Source organism: Rana temporaria, chromosome 1 (assembly GCF_905171775.1).
Source record: "Rana temporaria chromosome 1, aRanTem1.1, whole genome shotgun sequence".
In the NCBI taxonomy this organism is placed as follows: Eukaryota; Metazoa; Chordata; class Amphibia; order Anura; family Ranidae; genus Rana; species Rana temporaria.
In genome coordinates, this window is record NC_053489.1 from 220,015,847 (window position 1) to 220,040,112 (window position 24,266).

A 24,266-nucleotide genomic window follows, 5' to 3' on the forward strand; every position below is an offset into this window, starting at 1 on the left:
AATATATAGATACATCTACTTCACATTCCTCACAAGGACTTGATGTGTGGGTGTCATTCTCAAAGGCACTTTTTATTTTTCAACACAGGATTTATTTTGCAGGACTGTGTCCACTATTAATGTTTGATTTCACACCATTATTGCTTTTGTTTTTGAATAATGAATTGCAATGTTTTAAGTTTGGAAGCTAGTTGCACGAGTGTCACACATTTAAGCTCAGGATTTGTGTATGTTGATACATCAAATATTTGCTGAATAGGAGCTGTTTTTGTATTCACTCACCTACTTGCTGAGTAAGAGCTGACTGTATCTACTCACCACCTAATTGTTATCATTGCTAGTGTGCATCTTTCTGGAGCATTGATACTAGTGGCCTTTTGGCAGGAAGGGTTTTGGGTCCCAGATCATTGGACTCAATAATATACGTAGGTGCCCATACAAGGTACCTGGTATAGTTATTTACTTATTATCATCTATATGTTCAATATTCACCTCACATGGTTGCACACTTTACACCAATTCCAAAGCTGATGAAAGATTATCCATCACTGGATTGTTTTCCTTCTTTTTTGGTACTTTAGAGATCCCTTTCTTAGGGTTCCCTTTTTCTTCCTTTGTTGGGCGCTACATTTTTAGTCACAGTCCATTAATGTTAAATGAGAATGCAGCACACCTAAGCGTTCACAAAAAAATATTTGCAACCTTTTTTTCAATATGCCATACAGATGGTGACTCACATATGTGTTTTGTTATTCACCTAAACACTTGTGCATTGAAGTACATTAGTAAGGTGTTTTGGGTGCCATTCACATACCTCAGATCGTGTTATGCAGTGTATTGCAGTAAAACGTGTGTTATGCTGTGTGTTGCTGAAACATGCAACTGTGAATTCAGCACTTCTTTTAAGGACTGGTAAGCTGCAATACATTGCATTATTTGTACATTGAAACCTTGGATTGCAAGTAACTTGGTCTGCAAGTGTTTTACAAGATGAGCAATTTTTTTTTTATACATTTTAATTTGATAAATGAGCAATAAAAAAAATGACTTGCAATACGAGTAGCTTAGGATCCGACTTGTGAGACTCCACGTTTGAAATCCCATTTTGGTCAGTGATGCACACTGAGCTGTGGTAATGAAGCCGTGCAAGTTCAGCTGAATTTTCACAATTTCACTCCCGCTTGTCAGTCCCGATTTCAGAGACATCTGTGCAGGTTTCTGCACAGATGTCAATGTAAATTGCAGCCCGAAATCGCAAAAAAGTAGTACAGAAACTGGTACAGCGCCACAGATTGCTATTGCCGACAATTGTCGCTGATTTGACATGGAATTTGACATGTCAAATCGTACCAATGTGAACCAGGGCTTATGGAGGCTTTGTGAAAACAAAATGCTTATGCTCAAAAAAGAGCAAAAGGAAAGCACAAGCTTCTTCAAGCTCAAATGCCTGTAAAAGCATTTTTTTTGTTTGTTTTTTTGAGCTGTAGTGTGCATGAGCCCTAAGTTGTATTCTCATCTTAACTGATGTGATTTGGATCCAACATTACAGGAAGATTACCCAAGCATTCCCTGAAGTTTCCTTGAAGTCACATTGCTATAATCATTTTATATGGACTATAGACTGAAGGACTTATGAATAAATGTTGTGGAACGAATCATTTGAGTTTCATTTATTTCTTATGGGAAAATCTGCTTTGATATACAAGTGCTTTGGATTACAAGCAAGTTTCTGGAACGAATTATGCTCGCAGTCCAAGGTTTTACTGTATTTGGGTTTGGGAAAATTTCATTACATCTTACTATATCAATGGTCGCTAAATCTTTAGTAAATTGACCCACAATAAATCATTTGAATGCAGAAAGACTGAGCTTTGGGCTTTGTTTTTTTAATGTAACCTTTTCATTAGGACTCTGTTCTGCTCTGTTCAGTGATATTCTAACTTTGTGAATATCATTTTAGTTTCTAAAGGTAGCACTTGGAAATTACTGGTTAAAAATACCTTTTTGTGTCAACAGTCATAGTTGACTCACTGTCAAATATCTTCGCTTACAGCATAAAGCAATGTTTTTTTCCTGGCTATGCCACTCCACTTTAATAGAGTTAATTTAATATATAATATACTCATACATATGGTTATTATTAGGGTAACATTTGCCTAGCACAACCTCCAAGTTGAAGTATAGCCTATAAATTAGTTCTATAAATTTCCTCAGCAGGGACTGCTCATTTTTTTTTTATCCTTAATAACACTAACTTCGCTTCACCCAGTACATACAGCACCGTATAAGGACTGGGTGCGTGTGCACATTCACTGCAAATTGTAACAGTATATGTGGAGAATAAAAACAGCTCTTTTGAATAATAATTGAATGGTATATTTTCTCTAATATTGATCATGTGAGCTCCATTTAGGGATAAAAAGCCTCTGGCTATTGGACAATTACGGTGTATTAGCTGCTCGCGCATGTAGCAAATATTCAAATAAAATATTCACCATTCAAGGACCTAGAATTACTATAATACCTCTTACAGAGAAGTTTCTAAGTCAATATTTTATATATATATATATATATATATATATACATTGAGTAAAAAAATAATTTGACAAAGAAATGATCCGTCTACAATTTTAATGGTAGGTTTATTTTAACAGTGAGAGACAGAATAACAACACAATAAAATTTAGAAAGATGCATTTCAATAAAGTTTTAAATTGATTTGTATTTTAATGAGTGATATAAGTATATGACCCCTTTGCAAAAAACATGACTTAGTACTTGGTGGCAAAAGCCTTGTTGGCAATCACAAAGATCAGACGTTCCTTGTACTTGGCCACCAGGTTAGCACACATCTCAGGAGGGATTTTGTCTCTCTCCTCTTTGCAGATCCTCTCCAAGTCATTACGGTTTTGAGGCTGACGTTTGGTAACTCAAACCTTCAGCTCCCTCCACATATTTTCTAAGGGATTATGGTCTGGAGACTGGCTAGGCCACTCCAGGACCTTAATGTGCTTCTTCTTGAGCCACTCCTTTGTTGCCTTGGCTGTGTGTTTTGGGTCATTGTAATGCTAGAATACCTATCCATGACCCATGTTCAATGCCCTGGCTGAAGGAAGAAGGTTCTCACCCAGGATTTGACGTACATGGCCCTCTCCATTGTCCCTTTGATGCAGCGAAGTTGTCCCGTCCCCTTAGCAAAAAAAAAAACCCAAAGCATAATGTTTCCACCTCTATGTTTGATGGTGTTCTTGGGGTCATAGGCAGCATTTCTCCTCCTCCAAACACGGAAAGTTGAGTTGATGCCAAAAAGCTTGATTTTAGTCTCATCTGACCACAACACTTTCACCCAGTTCTCCTCTGAATCATTCAGATATTCATTAGCAAACTTCAGATAGACTGTACATGTGCTTTCTTGAGCAGGGGGATCTTGCAGGCGCTGCAGGTTTTTAGTCCTTTTCGGCATAATGTGTTACCAATTGTTTTCTTAGTGACTATGGTCCCAGCTGCCTTGAGGTCAAGATTCTCCTGGGCTGATTTATCACCGTTCTCATGATCATTGAAACTCCACGAAGTGAGATCTTGCATTGAGCCCCCAGGGAGATTGACAGTTATTTTGTGTTTCTTCCATTTGTCACCCTCTCACCAAGCTGTTTGGTCAGATCTTGTAGCCCATTCCAGACTTGTGTAGCTCTGTGGACAGGTGTCTTTTATACAGGTAACAAGCTGAGATTAGGAGCACTCCATTTTAAGAGAATGCTACTAATCTCAGCTTGTTACCTGTATAGAAGACACCTGGGAGCCAGAAATCTTGCCAATTGGTAGGGGATTAAATAATTATTTCACTAATTAAAATGCAAATCAATTTATAACTTTTTTGAAATGCGTTTTTCTGGATATTTTTGTTGTTATTCTGTCTCTCACTGTTAAAATAAACCTACCATTAAAATTATAGACTGATCATTTCTTTGTCAGTGGGCACATGTACAAAATCAGCAGGGGATCAAATACTTTTTTCCCTCACTGTATATATATATCAAATCATTTTCCGCACCCCCATCAAATCATTCTCCGCACCCCCATCAAATCATTCTCCGCATCTATTACCTTTTGTACCACCACCCCCTCCCTTTAGAATGTAAGCTCTACGAACAGGGCCCTCCTGTACCTTCTGTATTGTACTGTAATTGTGCTGTCCCCCCTCTACATTGTAAAGCGCAGCGTAAACTGTTGGCACTATATAAATAGTGTAAAATAATAGGAGAGGAGAATGTGAGTGGACATCTCTCTAAACTGAAGAGGATTTCCCTCTTATTGTGGGTAATGCAGGGCTCGCCCACCAACCAATACACATATACACTAGACCTAAACACACCTGTGCTCCAGTGTACCACAACAATTAGTTGTGTATGCTTTGTGCATTCTGATGTGCTATGTTGTCAGAAATCATATTAGTGTATTTTTTTTTTTTCTGTTGAGGAACGCTGAGAACCCATTCAAACTGTTGTGACACAACTTTCCTCAACTCACAAAAAATGCTTTTGTCAGCGGCTAACGATAATCACAAGTGAACCTGGCACACTGGATGTACCCAAGTTGACTGAGCGATTCCTACTAAACTGGCTGAGATTTAAAGGACCAGATTCACAAAAAGTTACGCCGGCGTATCAGTAGATACAACGACGTAACTCGCAATCTAAGCCCGTCGCATGTTTAAGTGTATGCTCAAACTGAGATACACTTAAACCTACCTAAGATACGACGGCCTGCGCCGTCGTATCTTAGGGTGCAATATTTCCGCTGGCCCGCTAGGTGGCGCTTCCATTGAGTTTGGCGTATAATATGCAAATTAGTAGATACGGGGATTCACGAACGTACGCTTGCCCGTCGCAGTAAAGATACGCCGTTTACGTAAGAGGTATGTCGGCGTAAAGATAAAGCTGCCCCCTAGGTGGCGTATCCTATGTTAAGTATGGCCGTCGTTCCCGCGTCAAAATTTTACGTTGTTTGCGTAAGTCGTCCGTGAATGGGGCTGGACGCCATTTACGTCCATGTCAAAACCAATGACGTCCTTGAGACGTCATTTAGAGCAATGCACGCCGAGATATTTTAGGGACGGCGCATGCGCAGTTTGTTCGGCGCGGGGACGCGCTTTATTTAAATGAAACACGCCCCCTACCCGCCAAATTTGAATTCCGCCGGGTGATTTACGCTACGCCGCCGCAACTTTACAGGCAAGTGCTTTGTGAATAAAGCACTTGCCTGAAAAACTTGCGGCAGCGTAACGTAAATCAAATACGTTACGCCCGCCCAAAAATACGTCCATCTACGTGAATCTGCCCCAAACTGTCTATGGCCGGACTTAGACAGTTGTCATTTAAACTGGATACTCTTAGTATCCTTTACACTTAAAGCACCTTTTTTGGCCACCAAACTGTTCTTCAGTAAATGCCTATAAACTTCAGGTCAGATCTAGTATCCTTGTGTTCCTTCAGAGCTGTGTGCACTCCCCAAAAAATTGCAATGCACACTCCTAAGAGTGTACAGTGCTCATCCAAATTGATCCTTCCTTCCTTTATATTTTCCAATTTTATTTGGACCTCCTGAAGCAAAGAAGTGTCTAATGCATAACATTTTGTTGCTTTCACATGAATGGCGTTTAATGCTCATAACATAATGTTTTCCTAATACGTCACATTATAGAACACGGATCCTTCAGCCCCTCAGTCTTTTCAAAAGTTCTTGGCTTTTGACTGCCTGCAGAATCTTTGTTTATGGGACACGCGTGGAGAAGATTTTAAGCAACGTATGAATTTATTATCGGTTTGTGCATTTGATGAGTACTGTGATCTATGACATTTAACTTAGAAGAAAATGAGATCTTGGTTTTGCTTTGAAAAGAAAATGTCATCTTGATACCAACTATGAAACATGTGATGCCTCTCCAAGATTCAGCTGTTTCTGCTGTTTTCTTATTATTTCCGCTGCGCTTCAAAGCCACGCTGAGTACCTCATGAGGACTTTGATATTAAAAATCACTCGCTTTAAAGCTTTGTATGTCTCTTGTGGGCTATAGTATGGTTACCATGAGGAGATCCGGATTTGTAATCCTAATTAAAATAGTGTTCTTAGTGAATTCAAAATAAAAGCGTAACCTTTTGACCATTCCTCCTTTACTGCTAAGTAGTATTTGGCTTCTTTGAATAAAATAAATGTATACCATAGCTTCTCTAGAAGGTTTTTTGCTTAAAGTGTAAATCATAGTCCATTGTGAATAGGTATATACCAAAAGGAAAAGAGCACTACATAAACATACTCATAAATTTTCGTCTTGTGGTTTAATACATTTTTCTGTTGGTCTTTATGCATATGACATGATTGCCGTCACTGTTGCTCCTGTTCTCTCAAGCTTGGTTTAGTTTGAGGGAAGCGACAGTGCGTACAAATTACCTTCCTAGGATGTGTAAGTGACAGCTACAACAACAATTCCCATGAACAGTAGTAGCCCCTGGCCTGACATCACCCTTGCCATGTTCCTTGGTTTACCCAATTCTAACCCTTTCACTTTTCAAAGGGATAGATAAGCTGGTCTTTCACTCAGTAGTGTTAAAATCTTGGAGAGCAGGACATCACATCAGGTGTTCTGAGGAATGGACACCAATGTAAAAGGCCAGTGTAAAAGGGCCAACTCAGTAGCTATGTTTTAGTTCTGTCTCCCCATCAGCAGGTGTTCTGTCAGAATCGGTGACCTGTCAGATAAGGTAACGAAAGTGACATTCTGTCAGCTGTGCATGCATCCACCGCTACCAGGTTTGCTCATCTGACAGAACACTAGACATGTGCACAGAAAATTTTCGTTTTTTTTTGTTCCGGTTCGTATCGTTCCGTAGGTTCGTTCCCGTTCGTTTTTCGTAAGACGCCCGTTTTCCTGTTCGTTCCCGTTCGTTTTTCGTACAACGCAATTTTTTCGTATTCCGATCGTTTCGTATTTTGGTTACCGTTTTATTTTCGTACATGCGGGATGGTTTGTTATTCTGTTTAATTCATGCTCGTTACTTGTCAGACAATAATTTTCGTGAATTTTCGTCATTTTGTACTTTCGTAAATAAATCGCGGGATTCGTGGCACTTTCAACACGCGGCTCATCCATATTAACTATTGTTAAGCCCCATACACTTGGTCAGACTTTTTTAACAACAAACATAAAAACTATCGTTTTACCGAACGTTCGTTCGTTTTTAAACTCCATCAGAAAACCATTTTTGGGTTCCAGGTTCAAAAGTCTGGCCAACTGATCTCCCTTCAGACGAAAATCCACAGAAAAGTTTATTTGGCTTTACTGTACTTCTGTACTCAGCACAAAAGAGAAGCTGCTTCACTAACTACACTCACTCAAAAAAACGAAAATCACATCTTATAACAAAAGATTTGCATTCTGTATTTTGAAACCAAATTACGAACAGAAAAAAGGAATTCAGAATACAGAATACAAATATTTTGTTATAAGATGTCATATGAACATACAAACAGAAAAAGGAATCAAACAAAATACAGAATGCAAGTCTTTTGTTATAGATGTAATTTTCGTTCTTTTGCCGTTTTCGTTTTGTCGTATTTTCGTCGGATCGTTCGTTCGTATTTGCGGTTGTTCGTTATGCGGCTCATTCGTAATCCCGTCGTTTTCGTATTTTGGTGCTTTCATTTTTTCGTATGTACACATTATTCTGCGGGTACGAAAATGAACATTTTCGTACGAAAATAACATTCGTACGAACGGGAATGCACATATCTACAGAACACCTGCAGTCAGAAGAAGCACCTAGTACACTCAGCTACGTCTTGAATTTCACAGTAATTTGGGCAATAAAGTGAGCGTATATAAATAAATATAGTATATTGACATCTGTGATGCTGTTTGGATGTTACATTTTGAAAGAAACTGTACACCGGCAGTAGGAAAGTGGCGGAGACCATGTTGGTAGACAACACACCTCACTGCTCAGCGCTAACAATTTAGGCTTTCAAAATGTAACATCCAAACAGATGTCAATGCATTTTGCATTTTTTAGAAAAATTATTTATTTGATATAGGTCGCTCTGTGCAGAAGGGAAATAATCCTCTCCTTCCATAGCCACTTTGTAGAGGGTGAGATAAAGTCGTTTCATAGAAAACTCTTCTATTTTATGTTCCTATCACAGTACCATATTTCATTTAGCAGGTGGCCCTGGAAAAGTCTAGTACACAGAAAGATCTTAAACAATCAGTAATTTACAATTCCATTTTTGTAGGGTTTCAATGGAAAAACTAATGTCATTAGTGTGGTATATGCTAATTTTAGCAATACTAGCAGCTGTCTACTATTAAAGTCTGTTGTCCGCACACAGCATATTGGGGGTGATTTACTAAAACTGGAGAGTGCAAAATCTGGTGCAGCTGTGCATGGTAGCCAATCAGCTTTGAACTTCAGCTTATTCAATTAAGCTTTGGCAAAAAAAAAAAAAATGAAGCTGATTGGTTTCTATGCAGAGCTGCACCAGATTTTTCACTCTCTACTTTTAGTAAAACAACTCCATTGTGTCATAAAAATGTTCCTAGCATAAAATCAAGTTGTGTGTATAGCTGACAATAAAACCGCAGTATTTCAGTAAACGCCTATACTGTTTTTTTCCCCCTTGCATCCCTTTCTTTAACCATTCCTTTCTTTTCCCCTTCCTTTTCTTCTCTCCTGCTCTTTTAGCTTTGTCCCTCCCTTCCTCCCAACCCTTTCCCCCCTTTCCCTTTCTCCTCCCCTCTTCCCTTCTCTTCCCCTTACTGATTTTTCAGCTTTTTCATGATTTATCCATATACACTGTATTTTATGCACCATAAGACTATAGTCCTGTTGTATACACTGCATGTTAAACAAAGTTTACTAAGTTTTACCATGTTTTCTTTACATAGTATATTATACATAGTAATATGATAAACCTCAATGTGTTCTGCATACATAGCATTGAAGGACTAAAAGTCCTCTCATGTTTATATTTTATATAGCAAAAGAATACAAGTCCCAGTATGTACTGTATATTATATACAAGGGGAGGGACCACAAGACTGAGCATGCCCCGTATACACTATGTATCATTCACCAGTGGACTTAAAATCTCAGCATGACCAATATACATTGTATATTATAAATAAGAAGACTACAACTCCCAACATTTTATATAAGCAGTGTATATTATACCCCTCATTGCTTTTTTATTGATTTTTCTTATAGTATTGCATCCCCAATATATGTTTTACCTAATTAATTTTAAACTGTCTGTAATAAGTCTTTTCTTTAGTAGGTATTTTGGCTTTATACTCGTCTGAACGCAATTGCTATTTTGCATTTCTGTTTACTAAGGTGTGGGCATATGAATCTGGAGATTACATCATACATACCTGTGTAGGTAAACACCAGTGCATAAAAATATTGGCATACTGTATATATACAGTATGTGAGTACACACACATACAGCTATTCACCTCTATGGGCAGCTGTATGCGCAAGCTGCCTCCCAAACCATGGGAAACTGCCAGATTGTTATGCTAGACCCTATTAGAACCTCCAAGGTCCATGTCATTGAAGTGTAAATGTCACTCAATAGTAATGCATACATTTTTTACCTGCTCCTCTACAATTAAGCCCAGTTTTGGGGCAAAACGTGTATGAGGACCCAGGCAGAGATTCTCTGTTTATGTTCTTTAGATGAATAAGGTTACCCACGTTTTTTTTTCCGCAATGCAGTCAGTTTTTTTCTTTCGGATTTGTGTGTGTGAGCATAGGACAAGTTCATTCTGGTGCTCAGTACTCAATCTTTCATAAGAGTGACCCAATTCAAGGCTTGAGAGCAGTGTGCCCTACACTTTTGCCATAAAAATAACAGCCAAGAACAAAAGACAGACTAAAAATTGTAGTGTCCCCTTGTCAGTAGCATATCGGTGGTTGGGATGAAATGCCTTCTTACATTAGTAGTCAGTTATGAAATGGCCCCTGAAAGTGGCAGTTAGTGGAGCAATGCACTCTTACATTGGTAGTCAGTTGTGGAAACTCTCCCTTTCAGTAGACTCAGTGGAGAAATGTCTCTTTTTATTAACGGTCAGTGGAGAAATGCTTGCTTACATTGGTGGGAGGTGGAGAAATGCCCCTTTACATTGGAGGTCAGTGAGAAATTGCCCCCCTTACATTGTTTGTCATCACATGTGGGAGAACAGTCTGTCACTTCCCATTTCTTAAAGTGGTTTTAAAGCCTGAAAGTTTTTAACCTTAATGCATCACGGTAAAAAACCTTCAGTGTGCTGCTCCCCCAGCTCCCCCCCCCCCATACATTACCTGAGCTCGATCTTTATCCAGCATGCACAAGAGCAATGGCACTCTCAGTTCTCTCATTCTCATAGAGAGGCAGCAGCAGGAGCCATTTGGTCAATCACAGCCAGTGAAAAGGCAGCAAGGGACAGGGCCAAGCCACACTCTGTGTGTCAAAGGAGCCGATTTGGAAAAGTGCATGCAAAAGTGCATGGGGGAGGAGCGGACAGTGATGGCATGAGATACAAGACGGAGGATCATGGCTGCTCTGTGCAAATCTATAGCACAAAGCAGGTAAGTATTACATGTTTGCTATTTAATACAAATAAAATGTGAAACTTTACAATCACTTTAAGACACCCCTAGCAACCTCTGAAGGAGTCACGTTGAGAAAGCCTGGTCCAGAGAACTTCCAGAACTACAGCATGCTAAGATTTTGTTTTTTTACTTGCAATACAAAGTTTAAGTTGTTGGACACAAGTATCACATCATCCAGAACTACAGCATGCTAAGATTTTGTTTTTTTACTTGAAATACAAAGTTTAAGTTGTTGGACACAAGTATCACATAAGATTCTACGATAATTGCAAGATTTGATTTAGCAAGGATTGGGGAATGGAAAGCAGGAAATAAACCTTTGCAAAAATGAAATACACATAGCAATTGAATAAACAGGATAATAAACATTATTTTGGAAGAACATTTTATGAGAAACATTTGTTGAACAAAGAAAATGCACTGCAGTTTCTCTTGCTGAGCAAAATATTAGTCATAAGAAAATGCAGAACCACTATAAACAATGAGAGTCACAAGACAATAGTTACTGGTGCTTACCCTGAATCCATATGCCCACATTGTTTCAGTATGCTGTCCTCCACATCTGGATCTCCATGCAATTCATGCCTTTGACTTTTCCTGTGTTCATTGTTTTCTTAAATAAGAAGTGATGCCAGTATTAGATATGGTTGTCTACTCCAGCAGAATACATCATCCGCATATGCGCCTTAGAAATTACCGTGCACTTTCATTACAGAATTGTTCTGCATAAATGTCAAACTCCAAGGGAAACAGTCTAAACATATTATTAAGCACTAAACAATGGTATAAATATGTTCAGAGTTGGGGATCAGAATCATTTTTCATGTTGTTGTAAAACGAAAACTGCACAGTTTGCCCAGCATAAGCCCATTAATAAAATACATTTCACGTTGTTATCAGGTTTTTACCTCTAGTATATTGTGGTATCGACAGATGCATTTTTTTCTGCATAATACCTATGTGTCCATTGTGAGATTTGCTGGATCTACTGTGTGTAAAGCAGGTTTGGAACCACATTTTCAAAATTTTCCCCCAATTCCTTGTACACTATTTACTTTATAATTCATGATTTATACACAGCAAAAACCATGCTTGGAATATTTTCTGCTTTTTTTTATCTCTAAACTGACCAATAATTTGGCTTCATACATTATATTGTCAAAAGTATTGGGGGCGCATGAACTTTAATGGCATCTCAGTCTTAGTTTGTAGGGTTTAATATTGAGTTGGCCCACCCTTTGCAGTTAATACAGCTTTAGGAGTGTGTCTATATGTATTTTTGACCATTTCCTTAGATGCGCATTTGTGAGGTTAGGCACTGATGTTGCTCTAATTTATCCCAAACGCCAAGGTCAGGAGTCAGTCAAGTTCCTCCACCCCAAACTCACTGATCCATGTTTTCATGGACCTTACTTTGTGTACTGGTGTGCAGTCGTGTTGGAACAGGAAGGGGCCATCCCCAAACAGTTCCCACAAAGTTGGGAGCATGAAATTGTCCAAAATTCCTTGGTAAGTTGATGCCTTAAGATTTCCTTTCACTGGAAATAAGAGGCCTAGCCTAGCCCCTGAAAAATAACCCCACACCATAATCCCCCTCCACCAATTGATTTGGACCAGTGCAAAAAGCAAGGTCCATAAAGACATGGATGATTGAGTTTGGGGTGGAGGAACTTGACTGGTCTGCATGGACTGGCCTTTGGGATGAATTAGAGTGGAGACTGCAAGCCAGGCCTTCTTGTCCAACATCAGTGCCTCACCTCACAAATGCGCTTCTGAACAAATGGTCAAACATTCCCAATAGACACACTCCTAAACCTTGTTGACAACCTTCCCAGAAGAGTTGAAGCTAGTATAGCTGCAAGGGGTGGGTCAACTTAATATTGAATTCTACAGACTAAGACTGGGATGCCGTTAAAGTTCATGTGCGTGTAACGGCAGGCACCCAATACTTTTGACAATATAGTGTATGTCAGAATTGGTTGTAAAGAAAAGGTCTGTTTTACCAATGGCAACCATTTGTGCTCTCGCTTGATATATTTATTTACCAGCCCTTAATATAGAAATTACAAATTAAATTGAATGGGTTAGGGAAAGAAGACAATTCTCCTTTCACAGGCATTAGATAAATGATCTCTGTTAAATTAGGTGATCTCTAAAGTATTGCTATACCTGATGAAATACAGTCATTATGCTGCCTATTTAATACTGTATATTAGGGTTGTCCCGATACCACTTTTTTAGGACCGAGTACAAGTACCGATACTTTTTTTCATGTAGTCGCCGATACCGAATACCGATACTTTTTTTAAATGTCATGTGACAGTTTTCAAACCACAATACAGACTAAGGATATTTTCTTTAGAATTATGAAGAACTCTAACTCAAGACATTATAAAAGAATAAAAATGAGTAAAAATGAATAAAAATGTTTTATTTGCTTGTCACGCAGTAGTAAAAAACTAAAAGAATTTTCATAGAACATGTTGATAAATACAAAAAAAGTATTCTATTTAGGTATCGGGAGCATTTGCGCGAGTACGAATACTCCCGCAAATACTCGGTATCGGTCCCGATACCGATACTAGTATCGGTATCTGGACAACCCTACTGTATATCCTCAGTTTGTTTTTCCATTGTAAATTGTTTTGTGAAATCTTGTTTAATTATCTTTTGCAGACTCTTGAAGAGTTAGCTGGTTTTAAATTAGATAACTAATTCTAGGCATGAAGCATATCACAAGACATTTTTAAAAATACATTTGTCACAAAACCAATTGTCTATATTCTAAACTTGCCATTGCTCAGAACGATTAGATTCCATTCAGAATAAACAAGTTCAGTTTTTCACAGCACCAGTCTGCATGCCAGGAGTCAGACAGTGATAGCTTTTATCTAAGGCTTCGCACAGGTAGTTTGCTTCCATACAAGAATGCTTTGTGCTTTTTATAAAATTTTGATTTAAATGCATGATTTTTGGATGTGGTGTAGACATCATTGGACTGACACCAAAACAATATTGTTTGCTTTCTTTTTAGCTGCAACCTAACTTGCCCCGCTGGCCAGTATGGTATTAATTGTGATCTGTCTTGTAACTGCCATGACAATAAGTGTGATCCCATCACTGGAGCATGCCACATGGGTAAGTTTACAATGATAATACTACACATACTAGACATTTTAATGCTCTACCAACAAAATCTATTCATGCTAATTGTATATATATGGACATGGCTTGTGTTTTTTTCCTGATACAGGTTAGGAAATATAATCAGTATTCCTCAAAGTACTTCATGCTTCCCTGGCAACCAAGAACTTGACATATCCACCAGCATATAAGGACCAATCCTAATAAGATTCATATGCCCAAAAAAATCTCAACAATTTGTGAAAGCATAGTTATGTAACCACAAAACCAAGCTCACCTTTTCACATTGCCACCTTGGAGAGAATGCCAAGGACTTTGATCACTCTCAAGAAAATAGGGTCTGTTAGAAGTTGTGAAATATAGCCTTGATTCACTGCCATGTATTGGAAGAGTTGGGAAATTGGTATACAGATTCAGAACTAGATGGAACGTTTTAAATGTAATTTTTTTTACCTTAACTTAGCCCCCACTTTTAAAATATTAATGAAAACAGCATTTATATGTAACCCATTTGTTATCCCAGGGCACAAATCATTCTGGTAACTTTTGAGAAAAGGTATCAAAAATACTTTGTTGTCATAACACTTTGAAGTTTATATCTCTTCTGATTTCTCATGAAATTGGGAGGTGTCAACACAAATAAACGAATTAGAAAGAAAGGGTAACCGCTCAGATGTAACCAGAGAGCCTCTGTTATGTACTGGAACGTACCTTGTAGCCAGAGCCTAGTGTGCAGGAGGAGGCCTCTCTTACAGCCCCGGAGCTGCTGGAGTTGGGACAGCAAGCTCGGGAGCACGGCGAGGTAGGAGTGCCTGGTGATGATAGCAGCTCGGCACGGTTGGTGGTCCTTCGGGACGGTGGTTGCAGGAGACAGCGTCTCTGGAGCTGGGACAGGCACTGGATAGCAGAAGCTGGTGAAGCAAACCGGGTAAGCAGATAATCAGGTGGGTTAAGCAAGCGTAGTCAGATTCAGGCACAGGGTCTGGTAACGGTGGGCAGGAGAGCAGAGCGGAGTCAGAGCAAGCCAGGGGTCGGAGTGGAGAGGGTCGGATGGTCAGACGGAGCCGGGTCGGTTTGAGGTAACAGGTTACAACAGGTCACAGATCTCACTGATACAACGCTGCAGATCAGACAGCAAAGTGTCACTGCAGCTGCTAGCTTTTTAAAGGCTGAGTGGCGCCAATCGCGCATCAACGAGCACACGCGCGTTCCCGCCGTCGTGCACATGTAGTAGGCACATGCTCGCGCATACGCGCGCGCACATTTGGCGCGCAGATGCGCACATTTGGCACATATCCGTGTGCATGTGAGGCGCGCCTGCGCACATGAATAGGTGACTGGTTTTGATTCTGATCATTAGTATGTGTGCGCATGCGTGCACGCCAGAGCCTATTGGCAGGTCCCTGACAGCCTCCTCACTGAATCCAAACCATGGGTGCCGGCAATGCAATGATAATGCAAAAAAATATGGAGGAAAACTTGGACAGCCGCACTCCAAAAAACGTTCCTTTTATTAAAACAGGTCACAAAAAATACATGGCACAGCAAAAAATGGAACAGAAGTTGACGCGTTTCACACTGTAGCTCAGTGCTTAATGATTAAGCACTGAGCTACAGTGTGAAACGCGTCAGCTTCTGTTCTAGTTTTTTGCTGTGGCATGTATTTTTTGTGACCTGTTTTAATAAAAGGAACGTTTTTTGGAGTGTGGCTGTCCAAGTTTTCCTCTGTATTTTTTTCACAAATAAACAAATATATGTAACATTGACCAGAGCAATAGTGGTGTCCAGCCCAGAATGCATATGTGCCAACTTTGTGTGGGCAACACTTTTTATAATTATTTTGGAATATTGCTCATTTACCTTGGTGGCTTAACCACATTTATGAGTATTTTGCCTGAACAACATTTTGTTTACACTGGATATGTGGTGTTTCCAATCCACTTAGAAAGCATTGACCACATATGCAAAGCAAGTGCTCTGTCCAACAGCCATCACCACAAGCATTTTATTTACTCCTCCCTGCACACTTCTTCTTGGCCTGAACTATCTGGCTGAAATCAACCATCTCATAGCAGGTAAGAGTGCGGAAAACAGTAGGCCTTGCCAAATGTTAGGCTAATTTATTAGACTTTAGAAATACTTTTTACCGTAATCCTTAGCTTAGTAAGCTTTGCTTGGTGATATAATATGTTGAAAGCAGATTTTATATAATCACAGGGCACTTTGGTTTTTCTACTATTGACTTGGTAATGTTTTAATAGTGATGGATAATGATATACAATCTTCATTGAGGAGATTGGGATTTGGGTAGGTGCCCAGGTGTTGAGCTGTAAATCAATCTCAAAAATAAATTACTTAAAAAAGCAAAAATATTATTTAATTGAAACAGGATTATTCTGAAGCTTTTTTTCATTATACAGAATATATATATACCGTGTGTGTGTATATATATATATATATATATATATATATATATATATATATATATATATATTTATATAGTATGTCACAAAACTAAGTACACCCCTCACATTTCTGAAAATATTTTATTATATCTTTTCATGTGACAACACTAAAGAAATGACACTTTGCTACAATATAAAGTATTGAGTATAGGGCTTGTATAACAGTGTAAATTTGCTGTCCCCTCAAAATAACTCAACACACAGCCATTAATGTCTAAACCGCTGGCAACAAAATAGGGTACACCCCTAAGTAAAAATGTCCAAATTGGGCCCAACGTTTAAATATTTTGTGTGGCCACCATTATTTTCCAGCACTGCCTTAACCCTCTTGGGCATGGAGTTCACCAGAGCTTCACCAGAGCTTCACAGGTTGCCACTGGAATCCTCTTCCACTCCTCCATGATGACATCACAGAGCTGGTGGGTGTTAGAGACCTTGTGCTCCTCCACCTTCCGTTTGAGGGTGCACCACAGATGCTTGATAGGGTTTAGGTCTGAAGACATGCCTGGCCAGTCCATCACCTTTACCCTCAGCTTCTTTAGCAAAGCAGTGGTCGTCTTGGAGGTGTGTTTGGGGTTCTTATCATGTTGGAATACTGCCCTGCGGACCAGTCTCCGAAGGGAGGGGATCATGCCCTGCTTCACTATGTCACAGTACATGTTGGCATTCATTGTTCCCTCAATGAACTGTAGCTCCCCAGTACAGGCAGCACTCATGCAGCCCCAGACCATGACACTTCCACCACTATTCTTGACTGTAGGCAAGACACACTTGTCTTTGTACTCCTTACCTGGTTGCCGCCACACATGCTTGACACCATCTAAACCAGGGGTCTCAAACTGATGTCCCTCTAGCTGTTGCAAAACTACAAGTCCCATCATGCCTCTGCCTGCGGGAGTCATGCTTGTAACTGTCAGCCTTGCAATGCCTCATGGGACTTGTAGTTTCACAACAGCTTGAGGGCCACCAGTTTGAGACCCCTGATCTCATCAGACCACATGACATGGTTCCAGTAATGTCCTTAGTCTGCTTGTCTTCAGCAAACTGTTTGCAGGCTTTCTTGTGCATCATCTTTAGAAGACGTTTCCTTCTGGGATGACAGCCATGCAGACCAATTTGATACAGTGTGTGGCGTATGGTCTGAGCACTGACAGGCTGATCCCCCACCCCTTCAACTTCTGCAGCAATGCTGGCAGCACTCATACATCTATTTCCCAAAAACAACCTCTGGATATGACGCTGAGCACGTGCACTCAACTTCTTTGGTCGACCATGTCGAGGCCTGTTCTGAGTGGAACCTGTTCTGTTAAACCGCTGTTTGATCTTGACCACTGTGCTGCAGCTCAGTTTCAAGGTCTTGGCAATCTTCATATAGCCTAGGCCATCTTTATGTAGAGCAATACATTTTTTTTCAGATCCTCAGAGAATTCTTTGCCATGAGGCTCCATGTTGAACTACCAGTGACCAGTATGCAAGAGTAAAAGCGATATCACCAAATTTAACACACCTGCTCCCCATTCACACCTGAGACCTTGTAACACTAATGAGCCACAACATTTTCCAAATGTTTATACCCCATTGGCGAATGCCCATTGAGTTTGTACTTAGGGTTTTACATAACTCAAACTTTAGAAACTTCAGTAATTTTTTCATCTTTCCATCTAATAAATCATCTGCCCTTGTTTTAACTTTGGATAGTCAAACTTTTTTTTTTATTGCCAGTAAATACCTTATACAGCCTACTTCCTCTTGTCTGGTAAAAAGCCTAGGCTTATGATATCATGCACATCTCTCTCTCTCACTCTTGTGAGTGTTTGCCAGGAAGGGAGGGGGGGGTAAGTCATAAGAGGGTCAATGAGAGCTGCAGAGCTGGAGGTGTGCCTCTGTGTAAATCCAGGAAGTGAACAGGCAGCAGCTTCAGCTTCCCAAAGTTAAAATGGTTACAGCCAAACTCAGTGGCCAGAGATTTCTGCAGCATTATTGACAAGTACAGATGCACAGTATATATAAATTAATATGCAAAGTGTTTGGAGGAAAGCTTCAGAATGGCAAAGATGTTTTTATTACAAATTATGTGATCAGACTGCAGTTCCTCTTTAAAGAGACTTATATAGTTCGGAGGCTTGCATGGCTATTTCTCCTCACAATAACTTATATTACTGTCTTTTCCCATAAGTCCATAATAAAGATGCCATTTTCTCTCATGGCTGGACTCCCTTACAAATACCCGTATTTATTGGCGTATAACACGCACAGGCGTATAACACGCACCCTAACTTTAAGAGGGAAGTTTCAGGGAAAAAAATTTCCACAGCCTCCTGCGTATAAGACGCAGGCACAGTTTACCCTCTATTTTCAGGGTAAAAAAGTGAGTGTTATACGCCAATAAATACAGTATTTAAATATTTTACATGTTGGCAAAACCATCAGAGAAGCATAAAGCCAGCATTTGGCTTTGTGCTGGCAGCTGGCAGGTTTTAGTAAGGAATGTTGGTAGTAGTATTTAACCATCTCATACACTGTAAAATGCACAATTGAAGAAAGGCTTCTTTCACTTCTTGCATTTTCTTGTTACCTCATTCTTACAGCTAGTATGCATAGCATATTACCATGAGCATAGACCTCATTTGTTTATTTTCAATAAACTTTGACCTAACCCTCTATAAAACCTGGTATCTCTTTAGATAGAGGGGCACCCACTGAAAACAATACAGAGCAATGATTTGTTTCACACAAAAATATTGAACCTGATAACATAATGTCTTTTTTTGGCATTATCCCGTTTGAATTACCAAACTTTGGCTGGCTATACAAGAGTCTTTTTTTTTTCCGTTCAACCAGTGGGTAAAACGAAACAAAATGACTAAATTCCCCCATCTTCATACTCCATGTGTATGGGGGAATCCTACCCACTGTACTATTGTATTCTGACAGCACAAAAACTTCCCCGCTGTCAGAACCATATTAAAACCAACCGCTATAGCCGGCAACACTAATCAAGAGATAATTTTCCAACAGACTGGTTGTACAGAAATCAATCGCTAGATCGACTTCTGCAAAACCAGCCTGCCCATGCATGGATCGAAATTCAGGTTCTCCCTGCTGAACCAGCCAAATTTCAATTTATGAAGGGCCGGCTTAAAGTATATGTGAACCGCCACCTTGTAAAACAACCCCTACAGTTTAAAATCGTAATGAGAGCTAAAACATGTGTGTATACATATAAAAAACATTATAAACATTTTTTTCCCCTTTTTTGTAAGTGATCAAAATTCCCTCTGTTCTCAACTGCTTAAGAGATAAGGGAGGAGAAACATCAGCAGGCCGATCTTCCCAGTTTATGGCTGTGCAGGGGGGGGGTGTCAGGACAAGTCTGGTCATTGGAGGAGAGCAGACTGAGTTCCCAGCATAGCTACAGAACTAACCACACTGTGCTCGCGTGACTAGTGTGGTCAGTTTTTAATAGGAGAGCAGAGGGACTGGCAGGAACACCAGGAATTTCACACAAAGGAAGGAAAATACAAAGAGAGCAGGATGCTTTTTCATACACGTACATGGCACAGCAGGCACATATCAGGAATATGAAATGTTAGGTTTACAAAATCTTCAAGTAGATCAGTTCCAAAGAAAGCCTTATAAACAATAGCAGCACATGAAGTTAAGCCCTCCATGATAGACAGAAGTTACCTAATTTTGTGCTAAATGCCCCAAACTGAAAGGTGATGCTTTCTGGCTGCTTTGGGTGTCTTCACCTTGCTAATGATTTGTGTTCTTTGTATTGCCTTTTTAAATAGACCTGTGTATTTATGTAGTCTAGAATACTTGGAAAGTGAACAACATTTTTTGAAGTATAGATAGAAAGACTGAAAGACATTAGCAGCTCAGTGCACATCATGAAAAGATCAGCAGAGAGGAATTACTCTGTTGCGTATAAGCAATTTCCCACGTATGTCAAGAAAAGCATTGGCATCTAAAAATAAAACTACGGGCCTCTTAATAAAATACATAGTGTACATTTTTCTGCATGTTTTGTTTGTGTAGCAAAATGTTACTTAGCTCCTTTGACGTCACAAAGAAAAGAAAAGAACTTCCATCGGTTTCTTATTTTTAATGTCTTTTGATGACTTGTTAGATAACCTAAATGTTGCATGTGCCCAAACTTAGAACAAAGTCCTGAGTCCCACAAAGTCCAATAAGATTCCATGTAGTATTAACACTTTGAATGGTAACCTGGGTCCAAAAAGATTACACAACATATTTGCATCCTGCACACATTAGTGGATTCTCTGTGGGTAAAATCATGTAGGCCTACACTGCATGGCCAAATGTTTATGGACTAAAAAAAAAAATATATATTTGTTGTGCCAGGAACAGATGTTGGATGAGACGACCTGGCTCACAGTTGGTGTTTCAATATGATCCACAGGTGTTCAATATGGTTTAGATCAGGTCTCTACGCAAGTCACTCGAGTTCCTCCATACCGAATTCATGAAACCACGTCTTTATGCACCTGGTTTTGGGCATAGGGGCACATTCATGCTGGAACACAAAAATGGCAGCACAGTGGTGCAGTGAGTAGCACTTTCGCCTAGCAGCAAAAGGGTCGCTGGTTCGAATCCCGACCACGACACCATCTGCCTGGAGTTTGCATGTTCTCCCTGTGCATGCGTGGGTTTCCTCCAGGTACTCCGGTTTCCTCCCACACTCCAAAGACATGCTGGTAGGTAAATTGGATCTTGTCCAAATTGGCCCAGTATATATATGTATGACTGTGTGTCCCAATCGTGTCACGATCCTACGGGGTAAAATGACCGCACCAGCGAAGCAGACTCTGGCTGGAAAAAGCGCCCAGAGGCGATTCAGTTCGCATGAGTTGCGTTATACAAGTCATTCATTCATTCATTGTCAACTACTAGGGCTGGATAGTGGGGGTCAAATATGTTTTAAGGGGTTGTAAAGGAAAATTTTATTTTTCATAATAAGCATCCTTTACCTGCAGACATTCCTCTTTTCACTTCCTCATTGTTAGTTTTTTGCTCAGAAGTTGCTCTATTTCTTCTCTGTTCTGTTCACTTCCTGCTTGTCTGATTGTTACTCACCACCGTGAAGGGAGGCTTTACTGCGGTGGTCAGTAACGTGCTCACCCCCTCCTGGGAACTACATCTGTGCGGCAGGACGCTCTGTACGTGTTAGAGACTTCAAGGAGGTGTGAATTACTGGGTGTGCCACAATGCATACTGGGAAATGTAGTTCTTACATGAATGAGCGCCACAAACCAGGAAGTGAATGAGAGAACAGAAACTAGAATGTCGGAGGTGATATAGATGAATGAATTTAATAGGTATTTACTTGTTTTTTAACAGAATCATTACACTATTCTGTCTGTCTACCTTGCAGACATTAATTTTAGGCAAAAAAATGTTTTCCTTTACAACTCCTTTTAGCTTTAGTTGTACTTTCAATTATATATGTAATTATGTATATGGGAGCTCAATAATACCTCTTTACTGCCCCATCAACTCACATTAAATACTTTAACATGTTTTAAGACTACTAGACTTTTGAGGGTGTAGCCATTCAAATCTTAAAAAAATCATATATATATATTTTTTTTAAAGTTTGGTGACATCATAAACCGGTGCATGCTGGGTTGGTGACATCACAGTGGGTTGGGTCTCCCCTTGCAGGTTGGCCCTGCCCCTTAGCTATATAATAACTGTCAGTAGGCAGACGGCAGAAGGCTTTGAAGCAAGCAGAGCTTTTTTCTTTTCTTTTTTTGGGTCAGTGGTGGCAGCCGTGGGTGTCATGATTGACAATGGATCTACATTGGGGGACATTGTTTTTTATTTTTTAATAAGGGCTTGTCAAAACTCTTCATCAAATAAGCTCCCAGATTCCGATAAGCTCCCTGTCCACAGAACCGCACAACCACAGGCCAAGGTTGAAGAGAAGAGGCTCTTGTCCTCATCAATATGGGGGGCATATCTGATCTGCTTGGCTGCATGCTCAGATAAGGGTCTGGTATGGATTTTGGGGGGACACAGCACAATTTTTTTGTAAATTTTGGCATGATGTTTCCCTCAAAATCTATGCCAGACTCAAAGGTCCCTGTATGAATGGGGTGACCCACACCATTTTTTTTTTTTATTTTTTTACGATTTTCAATTTTTGTTTTTACATTCAGCTGTTAGCGACGAACTCTGCTCATCAGTTGTTAAGGATGTCAGCAGCAGCAGCTATTCACAGTTTTGTTACCCACTTCAGCCCCAGACCATTTGGGTGGTCAAAGGCCAGTCCACTTTTTGCGATTCGGCACTGCGTCGCTTTAACTGACAATTGCGCAGTCGTGCGACGTGGCTCCCAAACAAAATTCATGTCCTTTTTTCCCACAAATAGAGCTTTCTTTTGGTGGTATTTGATAACCTCTGTGTTTTGTTTTTTTTGTGCTATAGACAAAAATAGAGCGACAATTTTGAAAAAAATGCAATATTTTTTACTATAATAAATATCCCCAAAAAATATATAAAAAAACGTATTTTTCCTCAGATTAGGCCGATACGTATTCTTCTACATATTCTTGGTAAAAAAAAATTGCAATAAGCGTTTATTGATTGGTTTGTGCACAAGTTATAGTGTTTACAAAATAGGGGATAGTTTTATGGCATTTTTATTAATTCTTTATTTTTACTAGTAATGGCGGCGACCAGTGATTTTTTTCGTGAATGCGACTTTATGGCAGACACATCGGACACTTTTGACGCATTTTTGGGACCATTGTCATTTTCACAGCGATCAGTGCTATAAAAATGCACTGGTTACTGTGAAAATGACACTGGCAGTAAAGGGGTTAACCACTAGGTGGCGCTGTAGGGGTTAAATGTTCCATGCCTTGTGTTTCTAACTGTAGGGGGATGGGCTATCTGTCACATGACATTGATCTCCGCTCCAAGTACACGGAGCCGAGATCAGTGTCATTCTCACTAGGCAGAGCAAAGAGATGCTTGTTTTGACTCGCCGCGATCGAGTCCGTGGGACCAGTGGTCTGACTCACGGGGAAGGCGGCAGCTCATGACCACACGGCAGGCATTTAAAGGGCCACGTACAGGTACGTGATAATGCCTGTCCGTGCCATTCTGCCGACGTATATTTACGTGCAGAAATGTATTAAAAACGTGAGTCTAAAAATGCAAAATGCAAAACACGCCAGGAAAAACCCATTAACCGCAGCCGCATAGATGTGTTACCTCCTAAATTTCTAAGACTACTTTTAGGACAAAGTATATAGGCAAAAGACATGCATTCCCCCCCCCCCCCCAGGTAAGTGGAACATAAGGAATGAATTAGCTACAAATTATTGACTAAAGCAACATGTTTTTATTTTCTTCACCACTCCTTTTTGCTTTCTCAGGATTTTCAAGAAAACAATTTAAATTAGTAAAAGGTTGGGTATAATGTAGAATATCACTTTTGGTAGTTTAATAATTCATTAAGAAAAAACAGAGTGACAGAGGGATTTGGTTCCAAAAGAGGGACGTTCCTTTAAATGAATGACAGTTTGGAGTTCAGATTATTGGTTTAAAAAGAAAATAGTGATTTCACTAAGAACCTAAATGTTTTGTGGTTTGTCCATTTTGTTTTATCTCAGGCCTCGTACACAAGACTGAGTATCTCGGCAAAAACCGAGGAAACCGGTCGTGTGTACATTTTTCGACGAGGAAACTGTCGAGGATCCCATCGAGCCAAAAAGAGAGCATGTCTTCTTTTTCCTCGACGGGAATGGAGAAACTTGCCTTGTCGAGTTCCTCGACAGCCTAACAAGGAACTCAACGAGGAGAACGATGTGTTTCGCCCGTCGAGTTCCTCGGTCGTGTGTACGAGGCTTCAGCCACCACAATACTATGAGCCCTCCCCACAGTGCTGCATCATCAGATTTTAGTGGTACTTAGCTAGAAATTCCAATTGGATCATTTATGTTCAGTAATGCTTGTCTTAGAGCCGTAACAATACAAT

At 39.8% G+C, this 24,266-nt stretch overlaps 1 protein-coding gene across 1 annotated transcript in view; it reads left to right on the plus strand.

Moving 5' to 3' along the window:
• SCARF2 (scavenger receptor class F member 2) overlaps positions 1 to 24,266 on the plus strand; it is a 321,667-nt gene that overhangs the window by 236,430 nt on the left and 60,971 nt on the right. The window contains exon 7 of the mRNA XM_040350653.1: positions 13,681 to 13,784. Within this exon, the coding sequence (XP_040206587.1) occupies positions 13,681 to 13,784 (104 nt within the window). The remainder of the gene's footprint in view (positions 1 to 13,680; positions 13,785 to 24,266) is intronic.